Raw genomic sequence first — 14,959 nt, 5'->3', positions numbered from 1 at the left:
GCAGTCAGACATAAGTGACTTTGTTGTTGGAATATTAACTCACTTTTTGAGTCACATTAGTTTTCGAGTCCATATATCATCTTCATTTCTTTCTATGTTTGAGATATACTTTTTGAATCTGTTTATAGTCTAGTCACTGGAAATTCTATGCTAAGTCCCAGTTACCTCTCATAGAGCATTAGGGTGGTTGGTTTTATTTGCCCAGTGGTTGTATATTTGTCATCTCTATTATAATAACCACTTGACTATTGCTTTTTAAAATGCTCACTTAAGGGATTGTTTCTTAATAGTCAGCAATTAGAATTTTTTAGGTTCTATCCTCAGAATAACTACTTAATCTATGTTAAACTTCTTTTTTTCTTAATTGTTAGGTAATCTTTTCATCATCAGTTGGTTGAGGTGATTTTATTCCAATGTGTCTTCCACAAATAGGACTGTGTTTCAAGATAAAGTCCTGCATTTGAGAGATGTTCTGTAATTTGACAGACATTGTAAAGACTAGGTATAAAGTGACCCCTCATTTTGGGGGGATGGTTTTTTGGGTAAAAAGAGTTTTTATCCCCAGTTTCTTGAGTTTGAATTTTCTGCATATGTTTTAAATAATTTAGTTGAACTCTTAATTTGGACAAAGAAATTCAGAAAAGGAAACATTCTACTTATAATTGTATCATAATATATAATATGATAACATTACTTGGCCCAGAAAGGTGTGTGTATGTTGTTTTGAGTTGGGAATGGTTTATTTCTATCCTTTTTAGTGGCTCTGGTAGTTGGCTATAGGGATTGTTCTATTTAACATTGAGTTCATGCTATTGATTTTTTTCCTCCTCTTTTTAGTAGAACATACTACTTTGGAAAATGTCAGCCTTTTAATTTTTCATCTTAGTTTAGGGCTAAAGATATTTAAAATCATATTTGTAAAATATAATATTAGCACTGAGATTAATAAAGATTGTTGATATAGTAAATTTAAAGCACTTAGTTTTAAATGTCAGTAACAAATAGAACTGAATAAATCAAAGTCCTCAGAATTCTTATGAAGTATACTCTCCCCCTCCTTTCTAAATAAAGTTGACGTCAAATAAAACTGGATGACTATGTACATGGAGGGTATTCATCCATCCTTTCATTCATCATGCATGGATAGATGCAGCTGCCTCTGCTGTCCCTTCCACCCCCACTGCCCCGTCACTCTACCCAACACAGTGCAGGACTGATTGGTCCCCCTTTTGAACTACTCCTTCAACTTACATTTCATTTCATTTGTTTATTATGGCATAGACCCCCATCAATATTATGACAATTTATGTACAGGTTGGCTCACTGAGTGCAGGGAGTTTCTTGCTTATCTTTGGCTGCCATGTTTAGCTCAGGCATACCACTTAGTCTGCACTTAGGACAGGTTGTGGACTCAGTGCTTAAGTGCTGCGTTTTCCCTCACCTCAAGAAGTTCATAGGTTGATGGAGGAGGAGGGCATGTGCAATTAACTCCAGTAAAATTGAATATGTATTAATGGGGATGTGCCCAAAGAACTCTGAGAACACAGAGGAGGAAGTGATGCTGAGGCATGTAGGTGATGGAGTGGCCCTGAAACATTTGAAGCATGGGGGCACTTACTGGCAATAAAATCTGGAGTATATCGAGGCACTTATAACAAGGTTCCTGTGCATTCAGAATACCCTGGTTAGAAGTTCAGTAGAGTTAATTCATGTACCTCACTTCTACCTGTTAAATGCAAAAACCACTGCTAGAAATTTTCTTTAAAGGTATAGGAGTTGATAGAAATGATAAATGAACATAGCTTTTTTTTTTGGCAGTGAAGAAAATATTTCAAATTATCCTTTAGGAACTTTTTTCAGGTATGGTTCATTAGAGTAGAACTCTGTTGGGATTATATGGTTTCTTATGCCATATAGGTGCTGTCTTTTGCTTTGGCCAATTCCCTAGAGATGTAACACTTTCATCTTTGCATTCAAAATCGTACCTTGTTAAGGAGCTATGTTTCTACAATTGTTTTTACATTGCTGTTTCATTATTTGCTTTTTTTTTTTGCCCTGAAAGAAAAGCAGTTCTAGAATAAAGATTTTCTGTCTTGATGATAAAAAAAATTAGTGTTTTTCGAGATTAAATAAAGATATTGAACTGAATTTTAAGGGTAAAACTTGAACTTAATTTTTTTTACATTGTGGAATTGTACTTGGAGAAGCCAGCAGGTGGCAGTATGATGTATAAAGTGAAAGGTTTCAAATGGGTATAAAGGCTGCTTTTCATCAGAAAATGTTACTTGCATATTAAATAATTCATATCACTTTATTATTCAGCAGAACTTTTTTATCCTGTCCCTTTGTTGAACACATTGCAATTATGATTTTATGGGCTATTATTTTAAATGATATATTTAGTACTTTTTTAAAAAAATAAAAGTTGAGATTTTGCTGATTCCAAGGGAATATTGAGGAATTTGGAGAGGGAAGCCTCATAACCTCATAACTCTCCCAGTGAGGGCTTCTGTAGCAGTAGTAGCTGTATACAAAGCCATGAAATAAAGCTGGATTAGGGATTTCTGGCGTGTAAGTACTCTTCCAGAGGTGGGGAAATAGGAATAATAGTTAGATTGCCTAATTTGTCTGTCATCAGCAGCATCCTAGCCATGCAAGAATGTGGCTGGTTTTCAAGATAATAATAAGGTATCTTGGCTACTGAACTAATTACTAAAAATCCCAAGAAATATTGATTGACAAGTTTGGTAGATATTTAGAAGGGAGAATAATGTGTTTCATTGATTCCCATTAATATTCAATTATGGCATTAACCTATCATTAAGTGTGTTTCTGTATTCCTTCTCTAGGGTTCTCTAAATGCCATGTGGTATGCTGAGGTTGGTTGCTTTTGAGTTTTTAAAAACTATAATAATGCATAGATTACTTGTGTAATTTCAGTTGGAATAAAAAGTAGGTGTTAATATTTTTCTTAGCTGCTATGAATTTCTCCCTGCCTGCTGGTCTGAAATAAAATAACTGCATCATGCTTTAGCTTGATTGTTTTAGTTTTTGCTTAAATGCACAGTCTGATGACTGTATGTGGCTAATTTTGCCTTCCTTTGTCTTCGGTCCCTGGCTGTATTTGTGCAATGTCTTTGATATGCTACTTGGTGCTGTTTGTAAAGAAGCATTTACAATAGTATATGATGTCTGAACTCTCCTGCATAGGTTAAAGAACTCCGAGAAAAGGCTGAGTTTTATAGGAAGCGAGTTCAGGGGACGCATTTTTCTCGGGACCATCTGAATCAGATTTTATCTGATAGCAACTGCTGTTGGGATGTCTCCTCAACCACAAGCTCAGAAGGAACCGTTAGTAGCAACATCAGAGCATTAGATCTTGCTGGGTGAGATATTCTTTGTGGATGGCAAAAAAAGTTTGTTGAAGCTTATGTAGATCATAGAATGATATAGGAAAATGACCTGACTACTCAAAATGTGTCTCCTAGTCGAATGGAATTGTGGCAGTCATTTATTTCATTTTTATTCTCAGTGAAAAATAAAGCAATGTAGATTGCTTTATTTGTGTATAACTAACACATAATGTAAATCTGGAAGGCTAGATTTTTATAATATTTTTTGTTGGCAGTTAATAGTGGAGTAGGGATGATTACATGGTAGATGTAAAAAGACGTTTAGAAGGTAAAAAGAAAGTCAACAACAAGAAAAAAGTGGAGACTGCAAGCTATTAATACATACCTATTATTCATTAATAGATTTTGTGGCTAATTCAGAACTTGGCTGCTGATTTTATGGAAGAGCGCTCTGCTGTTCTGGGTTAAAATGAACATGATTTAATTATTTGTAAGCGAAAGTAATTGAAGAACTTAGACCATGGGGTCCTAGTTTATGTGTGTAAATGCCAGTTTAGGGCTAGGTATGACTTGTATCAGCAGATGTACACAAACATATGTGAAGGTAGGAGTAAAAGAAGATAAATACATTTTGGAATATTTTAATAGAAACTCCAGATTATGACTTTCATTTATTTTGCTATAAAACGAATTAGATTTCCTTCTTCAATATCTGAGCAAGGCAATATCTATGGAAAACATGTAGTTGTGAACAGTAGAAGGAAATGATGGACTCACTAAAATTGGTGTAGATAAGAAAAGTGCAAAGTATTCACATTTAAAATAAAATTGATTTTGTTACGCAGAGATCCTACAAGCCCTAAGACTTTGCAGAAATGTCCTTCTACAGAACCAGAAGAAAAAGGAAATATCGTGGAAGAACAGCCCCAGAAAAATACCACGGAGAAATTGGGTTTGTCAGCTCCCACCATACCTGTTAGAAGGCGGCTGGCTTGGGATACAGAGAACACAAGTGAAGACGTACAGAAACAGCCCAGGGAGAAAGAGGAGGAGGACGACGATGAAGAGGAAGGGGACAGGAAAATGGGCAAGCAGGCTTTTATGGGAGAGCAAGAGAAGTTGGATGTACATGAGAAATCTAAGGCAGATAAGATGAAAGAAGGGTGAGAGTTTTAAATTACTCAGTATAGAGAAGCGTTATTTACATGGTTGATATGTATTTTGTCACTAAATATAGTGGTTTACACTTTTGATTTTATGACTAATAAATTGCAGATTTTATTTCAATGTCACAAAGGAGGCACTGCTGTATGGTGAATAATTTGATTCACTCAGGTATTTAAGTCACTAGTGATTGGTAATTGAATAGTTGAATTCTGGGCTACTTTGGGAGGAAGTAGTTAGGATTATTTTCATTTATATCCTATAATTTATGGTGTGCCAGATTTGCAAATGTGTCTGGAAGAATGACTTTAAAGAAAAAAACTGGTGTTCTTTAATATCAGATGATTCTACCAAAAAGATAATGTTTTATAATATTTTTTAAAAAGTGATTTCTGAAAATAGCTAATTCCTGTTGTTTTATGTGTAAATTGCTTTGGGGAGTAGTTCTTCTCCACCTATGATAATAGTGCCTTTTGTCTATAATCTAAATCCTTTATTCATTCATGGATGTTATGGAACTTGAGCCTTGATGTGAGGAAGGATTCTCTGCTGTGCCGGTGCGACTTGGCAGTGATTTTCCCCATTATCCAGTATTCAGTCACTTTTTTCTTTGTGGGTTGTTTTTCTTCTATTGATATAGTTGATATAGCTTATATTATTTTTTCAGTGTTCTGTTTTATTTTTGATCTTGTGCTTAGTTCTATTCATTATTGAAAATTTCAGTCGCTTTTAACTGCATGTGGATTTGGTGGTTATTTTTTTCAGAAACAAAATGGCCTTCTCTTACAAGTTTTTTTTTTTTTTTTTTTTGAGACGGAGTTTCTCTCTGTCACCTAGGCTGGAGTGCAGTGGCACGATCTCGGCTCACTGCAAGCTCCGCCTTCTGGGTTCACGCCATTCTCCCGCCTCAGCCTACCAAGTAGCTGGGACTACAGGTGCCCGCCACCACACCCGGCTAATTTTGTTTTTGTATTTTTAATAGAGGTGGGGTTTCACCATGTTGGCCAGGATGGTCTCGATCTCCTGATCCGCCCACCTCGGCCTCCGAAAGTGCTGGGATTACGGGCGTGAGCCACTGTGCCTGGCCTCTTACAAGTTTTATACTTTATTATTGCACAATGATGGCAAAGTATTTTTTATCATATTTTCTGGAGGAAATGCTGTATAGATTCATAGATTGTTTCAATTTATAGGTCAGATTCTTCTGTATCCTCAGAAAAAGGAGGCCGGCTTCCTACTCCCAAGCTGAGAGAACTTGGTGGAATCCAGAGGACTCATCATGATCTCACTACTCCAGCTGTTGGTAATCGGCAAACACCATGCAGTTCTTATTTAACCTGCTTTTTCTACATGTTAATTTAGTGTAATTGAAACTGTCATCTTTATTTTTCCAGGTGGTGCTGTTTTAGTGTCTCCATCTAAGATGAAGCCTCCAGTCCCAGAACAGAGGAAAAGAATGACCTCTCAGGATTGTTTAGAAACTTCAAAGAATGATTTTACTAAGGTAAATATGTTTTGGGGAAAAAAGCATCTCATCTAGGACTAATTATTGTAGACACATGTAATAAATGAATGATGGGTTAAGATTTTAGAGAATTATGGCTATCATATGAGGAGATGATACTGTTAACCTGCTTTTAGTAAGGCAAAAGGCTTGACTTTTTTTCTGTGAGAAGCATTACGTTTTTGTTGATACACTTTCAACTTTGTCAGTAGTGACTCAATAGGAAGATAAAGAAAGCAATACTTTTTATTGAGCATCTGCTGTGTGACAGTTGTATTCCAGCTATGTTCCAGGCATTGTTTTAAGTGCTGGGGATATAGCAGAGAACAAACAGACAAAAATCATAGCCATCATTGAACTTACATTCTAGTGGAGGAGGGAGACAATAAACAAAATAACCAGGTAAAATACATAGTATTTTAGATACTGATTAGTACTAAGGAGAAAAATAAAGCCGCTGAAGTGAACAGGAGGTGGCCAGGGAAGTCCTCGGTGCGAGAGTGGCATTTAAGCAGGATCTGAAAAAGGTAAGGGATTGACCTGTATGCGGATCTGGGAAGGTCTAGGTGACAAGAACAGTAACTGCAGATCCCTCAGGTGAAGGGGGTACCTGCCCCCTTGAGGAACAGCTAGAAGGTCACTGTAGTTGGAAGAGAGAGAGAGAGAATGAGAGGGAGAGTAGTGTTGATAATGGGTTCAGAGACATAATGGGGTGCTAAATTGTGTAGGGCTTTGTAAATCATAGCGAAGATTTTGAATTTTTTTCTGTATGCAGTGGCAAGCTATTGGAAAGGCAGAGGAGTGACATGATTTTATTTAGTTTTTTTCCAAGGTCTTTCTGGCTGCTGTGTTGAGAATAGGTAGTAGTAGAGCAAGAGCTGGGGCATAAAAACAGTTGGGAGTCACTTACTCTATCCAGGCAGGAGGTGATGGTTGTTTGGACCTTGGTGGTGGCAGTGAAGGTCATATAAAGTTTAATTCTGGATACACAAGGAAGGTACAGCCAACAAGATTTGCTGATGGATGAGATCTGGGGTGGGAGAAAGAGAAAAATCAAGGGTGACTCAAGATTTTTGGCCTTAGCAATAAGGATGGAGTCGCCGTTTAACTGAGTTGGAGAAGATCAAGAATTCCGTTCTGGACACTAAATTTGAGAAGCTTATTAGACATACAAGTAGACATGTTGAATAGGGAACTGACTATATAGGTTTGGAGTGTAGAGGAGAAGTTGTGCTATAGGTACAGATTTGAGGCTCTTTATAGCTTAGGTGGGTCAGGTTTTTAAAGTATTGAGACTGGAGGAAATCATCAAGGGAGTGGGTGTAGACAGAGAAGAATAGTTGTAGACAGGTCTAAGCCCCAGTTTTTTGATATTGGGAAGTTGAGGACTAGTCAGCAAAGGAGACTGAAGGAGAGCAGCCAGTGAGATGGTGACAAACAAGAGACTGGTATCCTGGAGGTGTCAAGGAGGAGGGAGAGTCAATGCTACAGATAGGTGAGTAAGAGAGGACAATTGCTTATCGGATTTAGCAACGTGGAGGTCTTTGGTGACCTTGATAAAGGGCAGTTTTGGTGGAAGGAAGGGACAAAAGCCTAAGTGCAAGTGAATTCAAGAGAAAAAAGAGGAGAAGAATTGGAGAAAGCTGCCATAGATAATTCTCTGAAGTTTATTTTCCAAGAAGGGAAGCAGAGTAATGCAGGAGTAGTCGAGAGAAGTGAGATCAAGATGGAAGACACAACAGCATGTTTGTATGTTGACAAGAATAATTTTGGAGAGAGAAAAGTTGATGATGCAGGAGTGAGGGGAAAGTTGTTGGAAAGATACTCTTGAGTAGGAGAAAGGGCTTAGGATCTGGTGGAGATATGGAAGGGTTGGCTTTAGACACTGATTGTTTCTTTATTGTTACAAGAGGGAAAGCAGAATTCATGGGCAGGCACTGCTGATGAATGTAGGAAGATGTGATGGCAGCTTTTGGAAAACCTCTTCTTATTGCTTCTTGGTGACATGTAAAGAAAGATCCTTACTGAGAATAAGGCTGGGGAAGATGTTGGAGATTTGAGGAAAGTGAAGGCATAGAGTAGTCTTCTCAGAGAGTGGGAGAGTGAGTGGGCCAGGGGAATGTGGGATATTTTAGGCCAATGTTAAGGGGCCATTTTAAGTTGGTGGTCACAAAGTTGGCAGAAGACCAGTCAGGAAGGGTTGTGTGCCCTTCTCCAGTAATGTTAGGCTGCAGAAGTGCAGGATACTTTTATCAGATAGAGTTGGATTTACCTAGGGTTTTGAACTTGTCATGAGAATAAGACAAAGTGAGAAAAAGGGGAATGGAGTTGAGGTATATATGAAGAAGGGATTATAATGAGTTGGTGAGGGAAGGACACTGGGACTTGAGAAGAGTGCAGAGGTGATAGGATCGGTGGATGGATGGTCTAGGTAAAATAAAAGACTTGTTGGAATTGGGGCACCCGTGGGGATTAGTTTTAAAGTTAGGAAATGGTGGTCAGAAATTTAGGTTATGGAGAGGTTGCAGTTACCAGTAATGACAAGGCTTAACTTAACATCATGGGTGTAAGTGGTTGGAGTAGAATAGAGAACAATCAGAGAAAAGGTTGAAAATCTATAGGGAATTTTGCTGATGGCTGTTTGTGAATTTGAGTACAAACTAGGAGTTTTCAGGGATTGGGAACAGGTGGGAGATGGGATCAGAGCACCCTCTACCTCTTAATCCCCAGTGCTTAGAACAGAGCCCAGCTCATAGCACGTAACAGATTGAATGAATGTTATTGGAGTGACAGAATATCTAAACTATTTCCTGTTGCTTATGTATACATTGGTTTATTAAAGGAAATGTGACATTAGGAATATGGTCAGAGGACTCATGAGAATCAGATCTTAATGGACTGTTCTACTCCTCCTTAGAAATCCAGGCTGCCATCTGGAAGGTGTGAGCTTTTAGGCAACTGTATACACACAGCTGATTCAGCCAAAACGAGTGACTAATCCATATTTGTGGCTGGATTTATATGTATTATTTTCACTTACTGTGGAATTAATTTATTGAATAATCTAAATAGAGTAATATCATCCCTTAGAATGTTAATGCCAATCTCTGTCTCACTGTGAGTACTATACACTTTTAACATTTTAATTACCAACTCCTCTAAAATAAGTTTCTGGCCTGGTGCAGTAGCTCATGTTTGTAATCCCAGCACTTTGGGAGGCCGAGGTGGGCAGATCACATAAAGCCAGGAGTTCAAGACCAGCCTGGCCAACATGGGGAAATCTTGTCCCTACTAAAAATACAAAAATTAGCTGGGCGTGGTGGCAGACGCCTGTAATCCCAGCCATTTGGGAGACTGAGGCACAAGAATCACTTCAACCCAGGAGGTGGAGGTTAGAGTGAGCTGAGATCACGCCACTGCACTCCAGCCTGGAAGACAGAGTAAGACTCTCTCCAAACCAATAAATACATACATATGTACATACGTACACAAGTTTATTATTGACAACTTGATTGGATATCCTTCCATGTGAATTTTCTGCGACCAGCACTACCAGGGACTACACCAGGAGCTAGCTAGATTTGGTTATTTCCCAGTGTCTACCCCTTGGTTACTGGTAGGCAGAGGAGTCACTAAACTTTGATATACACCATCAGTTTTTCCCCTTATATTCTCTTATAAAAGCATTGATAAGAAATTACGTTATTATTATGTATAAAATTAAACCCATAGGTCATTCAATTTCCAATAAATTATCAGTATGTCCCAAAACTTTAGGGTAGAATTCTCATATTGGTTTGATCATCAGGAAACATTTTCAAATCTTAAAATTATATTAAAAACCCAGGTGTGGATTTGCTCACTTCATTCATTTAGCAGATTTACCCACATGCTATGGCAATGATAATGGATAGAAACAGACATGGTACATAATCTTATGAAACCTGCAGTCTGGTAAGGGAGATACATGTTAATCACACCAAAAAAGAAATGAAATTAAAACTAATAAGAGTTTCAAAATAAAAGTACTTAGCGCTATTCTGGAAGGAATTGTTCTAATCGTGGAGATCAGAAACCTTCTTGGAAGTCAATGATGCTTCTTTGAAAAACTCACAATTGAGCTAAGATAAAGGAGAAGAGGAAGCATTAACCAGGAAAAAAGGATGGGGAGAAGGAGCCTAGCATATGCCAAGATCTTGTGGAGAGAAACAATGTAGAGTTTGAGGAAACAAAGACCAATACAGTGTGTGGCAGGGAGCCTGGTACAACATGAGGCTGGAAAACATGGCAACATTGGGATTTCTTTCGTTATCTCAAGAGCAATGGGAAGCCATTGAAATATTTTCAGTATGGGAATTGTGATGGATATATGTTTTGCAAGATCTGTCCGGCTGCCATAGGAGGCAAGAGTAGGCTGTGAATGCCCTTAAAAGGCCATTGCGGTAGTCCATGTAGGAGGTGTTGGTAGCTTGGATGAAGGAGGGTAGGAATAGACAGAAGTGGATGAAACTGCACAACTGTGTAAGGGGAACAATGTTAAGGTTGATGCTGGGTTGGATAATGGATGAGAGACAGGGATGCCTGCTAAGTTTCTGGCTTGCCCAACAAGATTGATGGAGGTACCATGCACTGAGCAAGAGAACTCTGGACAAGGAGCCTCTTTGGAGGGTAGTTTTATTTTCATTCATTCAATTCAATATTTAATAGGCTCTTACCAAGTGCCAGGCACTGTTCTAGGATCTGGGGATTTATTGATAATCAAGTCAAAATCCCTGCCTTCATGAAGCTTACATTTTCATTGGGAGGAATAGACAATTTTTTAAGAAAATAATTTCACATAGTAGTAAGCGCTGTGAATTAAATAAAACTACAGATCTCTAAGGGATGGGTAAGACAGCTTTAGTTTGGGCCATCAGGACAGGCACCTCTAAGGAGATGACATTTTAGCTGAGACCTGACTGATGAGGAAGGTGCCCATGCAGAGATCTGGGGCAGAGATTGTTTTCCAATTAGAAAGAACAGGGGCCGGGCGCAGTGGCTCATGCCTGTAATTCCAGCACTTTGGGAGGCCAAGGCAGGTGGATCACTTGAGGTCAGGAGTTCAACATCAGCCTGGCCAACACAGTGAAACCCTGTCTCTACTAAAATTACAAAAGTTAGCTGGACATGGTGGCACATGCCTATAGTCCCAGCTACTTGGGAGGCTGAGGCATGAGAATTGCCTGAATCCGGGAGGCGGAGGTTGCACTGAGCCGAGATCGCGCCACTGCACCCCAGCCTGGGCGACAGAGTGAGACTCCATCTCAAAAAAAAAAAAAAGAAAGAACAGCAAGTGCAAGTGTTTTTCCCTAGGGCAAGAACCCAGAGAGATTAAAAGTGTGGCTGGAGCCTGGAGAGGGAAGGGGAGAGGGCAGGAAATGAGATTAGAAAGGGAGGCCGAGTAAGGATCTTAGATGTTATTCTTTCTTTTTTTTAATTTAATTTTATATTCACTTTTTTTTTTTTTTGAGACAGGGTCTTGCTCTGTTGCCCAGGCTGGAGTATAGTGGTGCGATCTTGGCTCACTGCAACCTCTGCCTTCCAGGCTCAAACAGTTCTCATGCCTCAGCCTCCCAAATAGCTGGGACTACAGGCGCCTGCCGCCACATCTGGCTAATTTTTGTATTGTTAGTAGAGATGTGGTTTTGCCATGTTGGCCAGGCTGGTCTTGAACTCCTGGCCTCAAGTGATCCACCTGCATCGGCCTCCCAAAGTGCTGGGATTACAGGTTACAACCACCACATCTGGCCCATTTTTTGCTTTTTGAGACAAGGTCTTGCTCTGTTGCCCAGGCCGGAGTGCAGTGGTGCAATCATGGCTCATTGTAGCCCCAACCTTCTGGGCTTAGGCAATCCTCCCACCTCAGCCTCCTGAGTAGCTGGGACCACAGATATGTACCACCATGCCTGGCTAATTTTTTAAAAAAATTTTTTGTAGAGTTGGGGGTCTCGCTGTGTTGCCAGGCTGTTCTCAAACTCCTGGGTTCAAGCAGTCCTCCCTTCTTGGCCTCCCAAAGTGGTAGGATGATTACAGGCTTGAGCCACTGTGCCCAGCCTGAATTTTATTTTAGATTCAGAGCGTTCATGTCCAAGTTTGTTACATTGGTATATTGTGTAATGCTGGGGTTTGGGCTTCTATTGAACCCATCACCCAAATAGTGAACATTGTACCCAATAGGTAGGTTTTCAACTCTTGCACCCCTCCCTCTTCTCCCCCTTTTGTAGTTGCTAGTGTCTGTTTCCATCTTTATGTTGTGTGTACCTCTTGTTTAGCTCCCACTTATAAATGAGAATATGCAGTATTTGACTTTATGTTTCTATGTTAATTCACTTAGAATAATGGCCTCCAGCTGCATCCATGTTGTTGCAGTGGACATGATTTCATTCTTTTTTATGGCTGCCCAGTATTCTATGGTGTGTATATGTACTACATTTTCTTTATCTAATCCACTATTGATGGGCACCTAGGCTGATTCCATGAGTTTGCTAATGTGAATAGTGCTGGAATAAACCTATGAGTGCAGGTCTTTTTCATAGAATGATTTCCTTTGGGTAGATACTCAGTAGTGAGATTGCTGGGTTGAATGGTAGTTCTAATTTTAGTTGTTTGAGAAATTTTCATATTGCTTTCCAGAGGGGTTGCGTTTCCTTTTCTCTGCATCCTTGCCAACATCTGTTATTTTTTGACTTTTTGGTAATAGTCATTCTGACTGGTGTGAGATGATATCTCATTATGGTTTTGATTTACATCTCTGGTGATTAGCAATGTTGAGCATTCTTTCATGTTTGTTGGCTGCTTTGTCTTCTTTTAAGAAGTGTCTGTTCATGTCCTTTGCTCCCTTTTTAATGGAGTTGTTTTTTTCTTAAGTTCCTTATAGATTCTGGATATTAGTCCGTTGTCAGATACGTAGTTTGCAAATATTTTCTCCCGTTCTGTAAGATGTCCGTTTACTCTGTTGATAGTTTCTTTTGCTGTGCAAAAGTCCCAATTGTCAATTTGTTTTTGTTACATTTGTTTTTGAGTACTTAGTCATAAATTCCTTGCCTTAGCCAATGTCCAGAAGAGTTTTTTCTAGGGTTTCTTCTAGGATTTTTGTACTTTGAGGTCTTACATTTAAGTCTTTAATCCATCTTGAGTCAATTTTTGTATATGGTGAGAGATAGGGGTCCAATTTCATTCTTCTACATATGGCCAGCCAGTTTTCCCAGCACCATTTATTGAATAGGGTGTCCTTTTTCCATTGTTCATTTTTTTTTGTCATCTTTGTTAAAGATCAGATAGCTGTAGGTGTATGGCTTTATTTCTGAGTTCTCTTTTCTGTTCCATTAGTCTGTCTGTCTGTTTACCAGTACCATGATGTTGTGGTTGCTGTAACTTTATAGTATAAGTTGAAGTCAAGTAATGTAATGCCTCCAGCTTTGTTCTTTTTTTTTTTCTTTTTTTTTTTTTGCTTAGGATTGCTTTGGGCCCTTTTTTTTTTTTTTTGCTTCCTCATGAATTTTAGAACTGCTTTTTCTAATTCTGTGAAAAATGACATTGGTAATTTGATAGGAATTGCATTGAATCTGTAAGTTACTTTAGACAGTATGGCAATTTTAACAATATCGATTCTTCCAATCCATAGGCGTGGAATGCTTTTCCATTTGTTTATGTCATCTGTAATTTCGTTCAGCAGTGTTTTGTAGTTCATGTGGAGATCTTTCACCTCCTTGGTTAGCTGTGTTCCTAGGTACTTTATTTTTGGGGGGCCATTGTAACAGGACTGTATCCTTGATTTGGTTGTTAGCTTGAATTATTGGTGTGTAGAAATGCTACTGATTTTTGCACGTTAATTTTTATATCCTGAAACTTTACTAACGTCATTTATCAGGTCTTTTGGAGGGATTGTTAGGGTTTTTTTAGGTTTAGAATCATATCGTGAGTGAACAGAGATAATTTGACTTCCTCTTTTTCTATTTAGATGCCTTTTGTTTCTTTTTCTTGCCCGATTGCTCTGGGTAGGACTTCAGTACTATGTTGAATAGAGGTGGTGAGAGTGGGCATCCTTGTCTTGTTCTTAGGGGGGATGCTTCCACCTTTGCCCATTCAGTATGATATTGGCTGTGGGTTTGTCATAGATGGCTCTTATTATTTTGAGAGGTATGTTCCTTCATTGCCTAGTTTGTTGAGGATTTTTATCATGAAGGGATATTGGACTTTATCAAATGCTTTTTCTACATGTATTGAGATGATCATATGGTTTTTGTTTTTAATTCTGTTTATGTGCTAAAACTATTCCCCAAAATCAAAGAGAAAGGATTTCTCCTTAACACATTCTATGAAACCAGTATCATCCTGATACCAAAATCTGGCAAGGACACAACAACAACAAAAAAAGAAAACTGTAGACCAATATTCCTGATGAAGGTAGACACAAAAATCTTCAACAAAATACTATCAGACTGAATCCAGCAGCACATCAAAAAGATAATTCATTATAATCAAGTGGGGTTTATTCTCTTGGATGTTATTCTAATGTCACTGGGAAACCTCTGGAATATCAGAAGCAACAAAGCAAATAGGATATGATTCACAGGGTAAATCAAGTCACTGTGGCTCCTCAGTGGAGAACTGCTGTACACAGGGCTGAGTAGAGCAGTGAGGCCTATTGGCCTTTTGAGGATTTAGGCTCAAAAACAGATCACAGAATCAGTTACGTTAAACCTGGGAACCCCATGTCTTTTATTTTACAGGTTTCTTTCTGGTGTTTTTAGCAATTGTAAAACCAATTTTACAGAGATCACAAATTTTGTTCATATATATAGAAAAAGGAAAAAAAAAGAACAATTTCTCTTTGGAATTATTTGTATTGTACTAAGTGATACTTGTTTAAAAAGGAAAGCAAGTGGAAGATTTGTGG

General features: G+C 38.6%; 1 protein-coding gene across 12 annotated transcripts in view; it reads left to right on the top strand.

Annotated features, from left to right (window-relative positions):
* The window catches only part of MDM1 (Mdm1 nuclear protein), a 150,441-nt gene that overhangs the window by 125,405 nt on the left and 10,077 nt on the right, over positions 1–14,959 (top strand). For 7 of the 12 annotated variants that reach the window (XM_063694139.1, XM_063694138.1, XM_063694136.1 and 4 more), the window contains 5 exons: positions 2,850–2,879; positions 3,211–3,386; positions 4,199–4,516; positions 5,711–5,820; positions 5,912–6,021. In XM_063694139.1, coding sequence (XP_063550209.1) covers positions 2,850–2,879; positions 3,211–3,386; positions 4,199–4,516; positions 5,711–5,820; positions 5,912–6,021 — 744 coding nt within the window. The remainder of the gene's footprint in view (positions 1–2,849; positions 2,880–3,210; positions 3,387–4,198; positions 4,517–5,710; positions 5,821–5,911; positions 6,022–14,959) is intronic. The other 5 variants (XM_063694140.1, XM_063694137.1, XM_004053529.4 and 2 more) reach the window with 1 other exon arrangement.

The sequence above is a fragment of the Gorilla gorilla genome, chromosome 10 (assembly GCF_029281585.2).
Source record: "Gorilla gorilla gorilla isolate KB3781 chromosome 10, NHGRI_mGorGor1-v2.1_pri, whole genome shotgun sequence".
Classification (NCBI taxonomy): Eukaryota; Metazoa; Chordata; class Mammalia; order Primates; family Hominidae; genus Gorilla; species Gorilla gorilla.
Note: the sequence above shows the minus strand (reverse complement) of the source record. Positions and strands in the feature narration are given on the sequence as shown.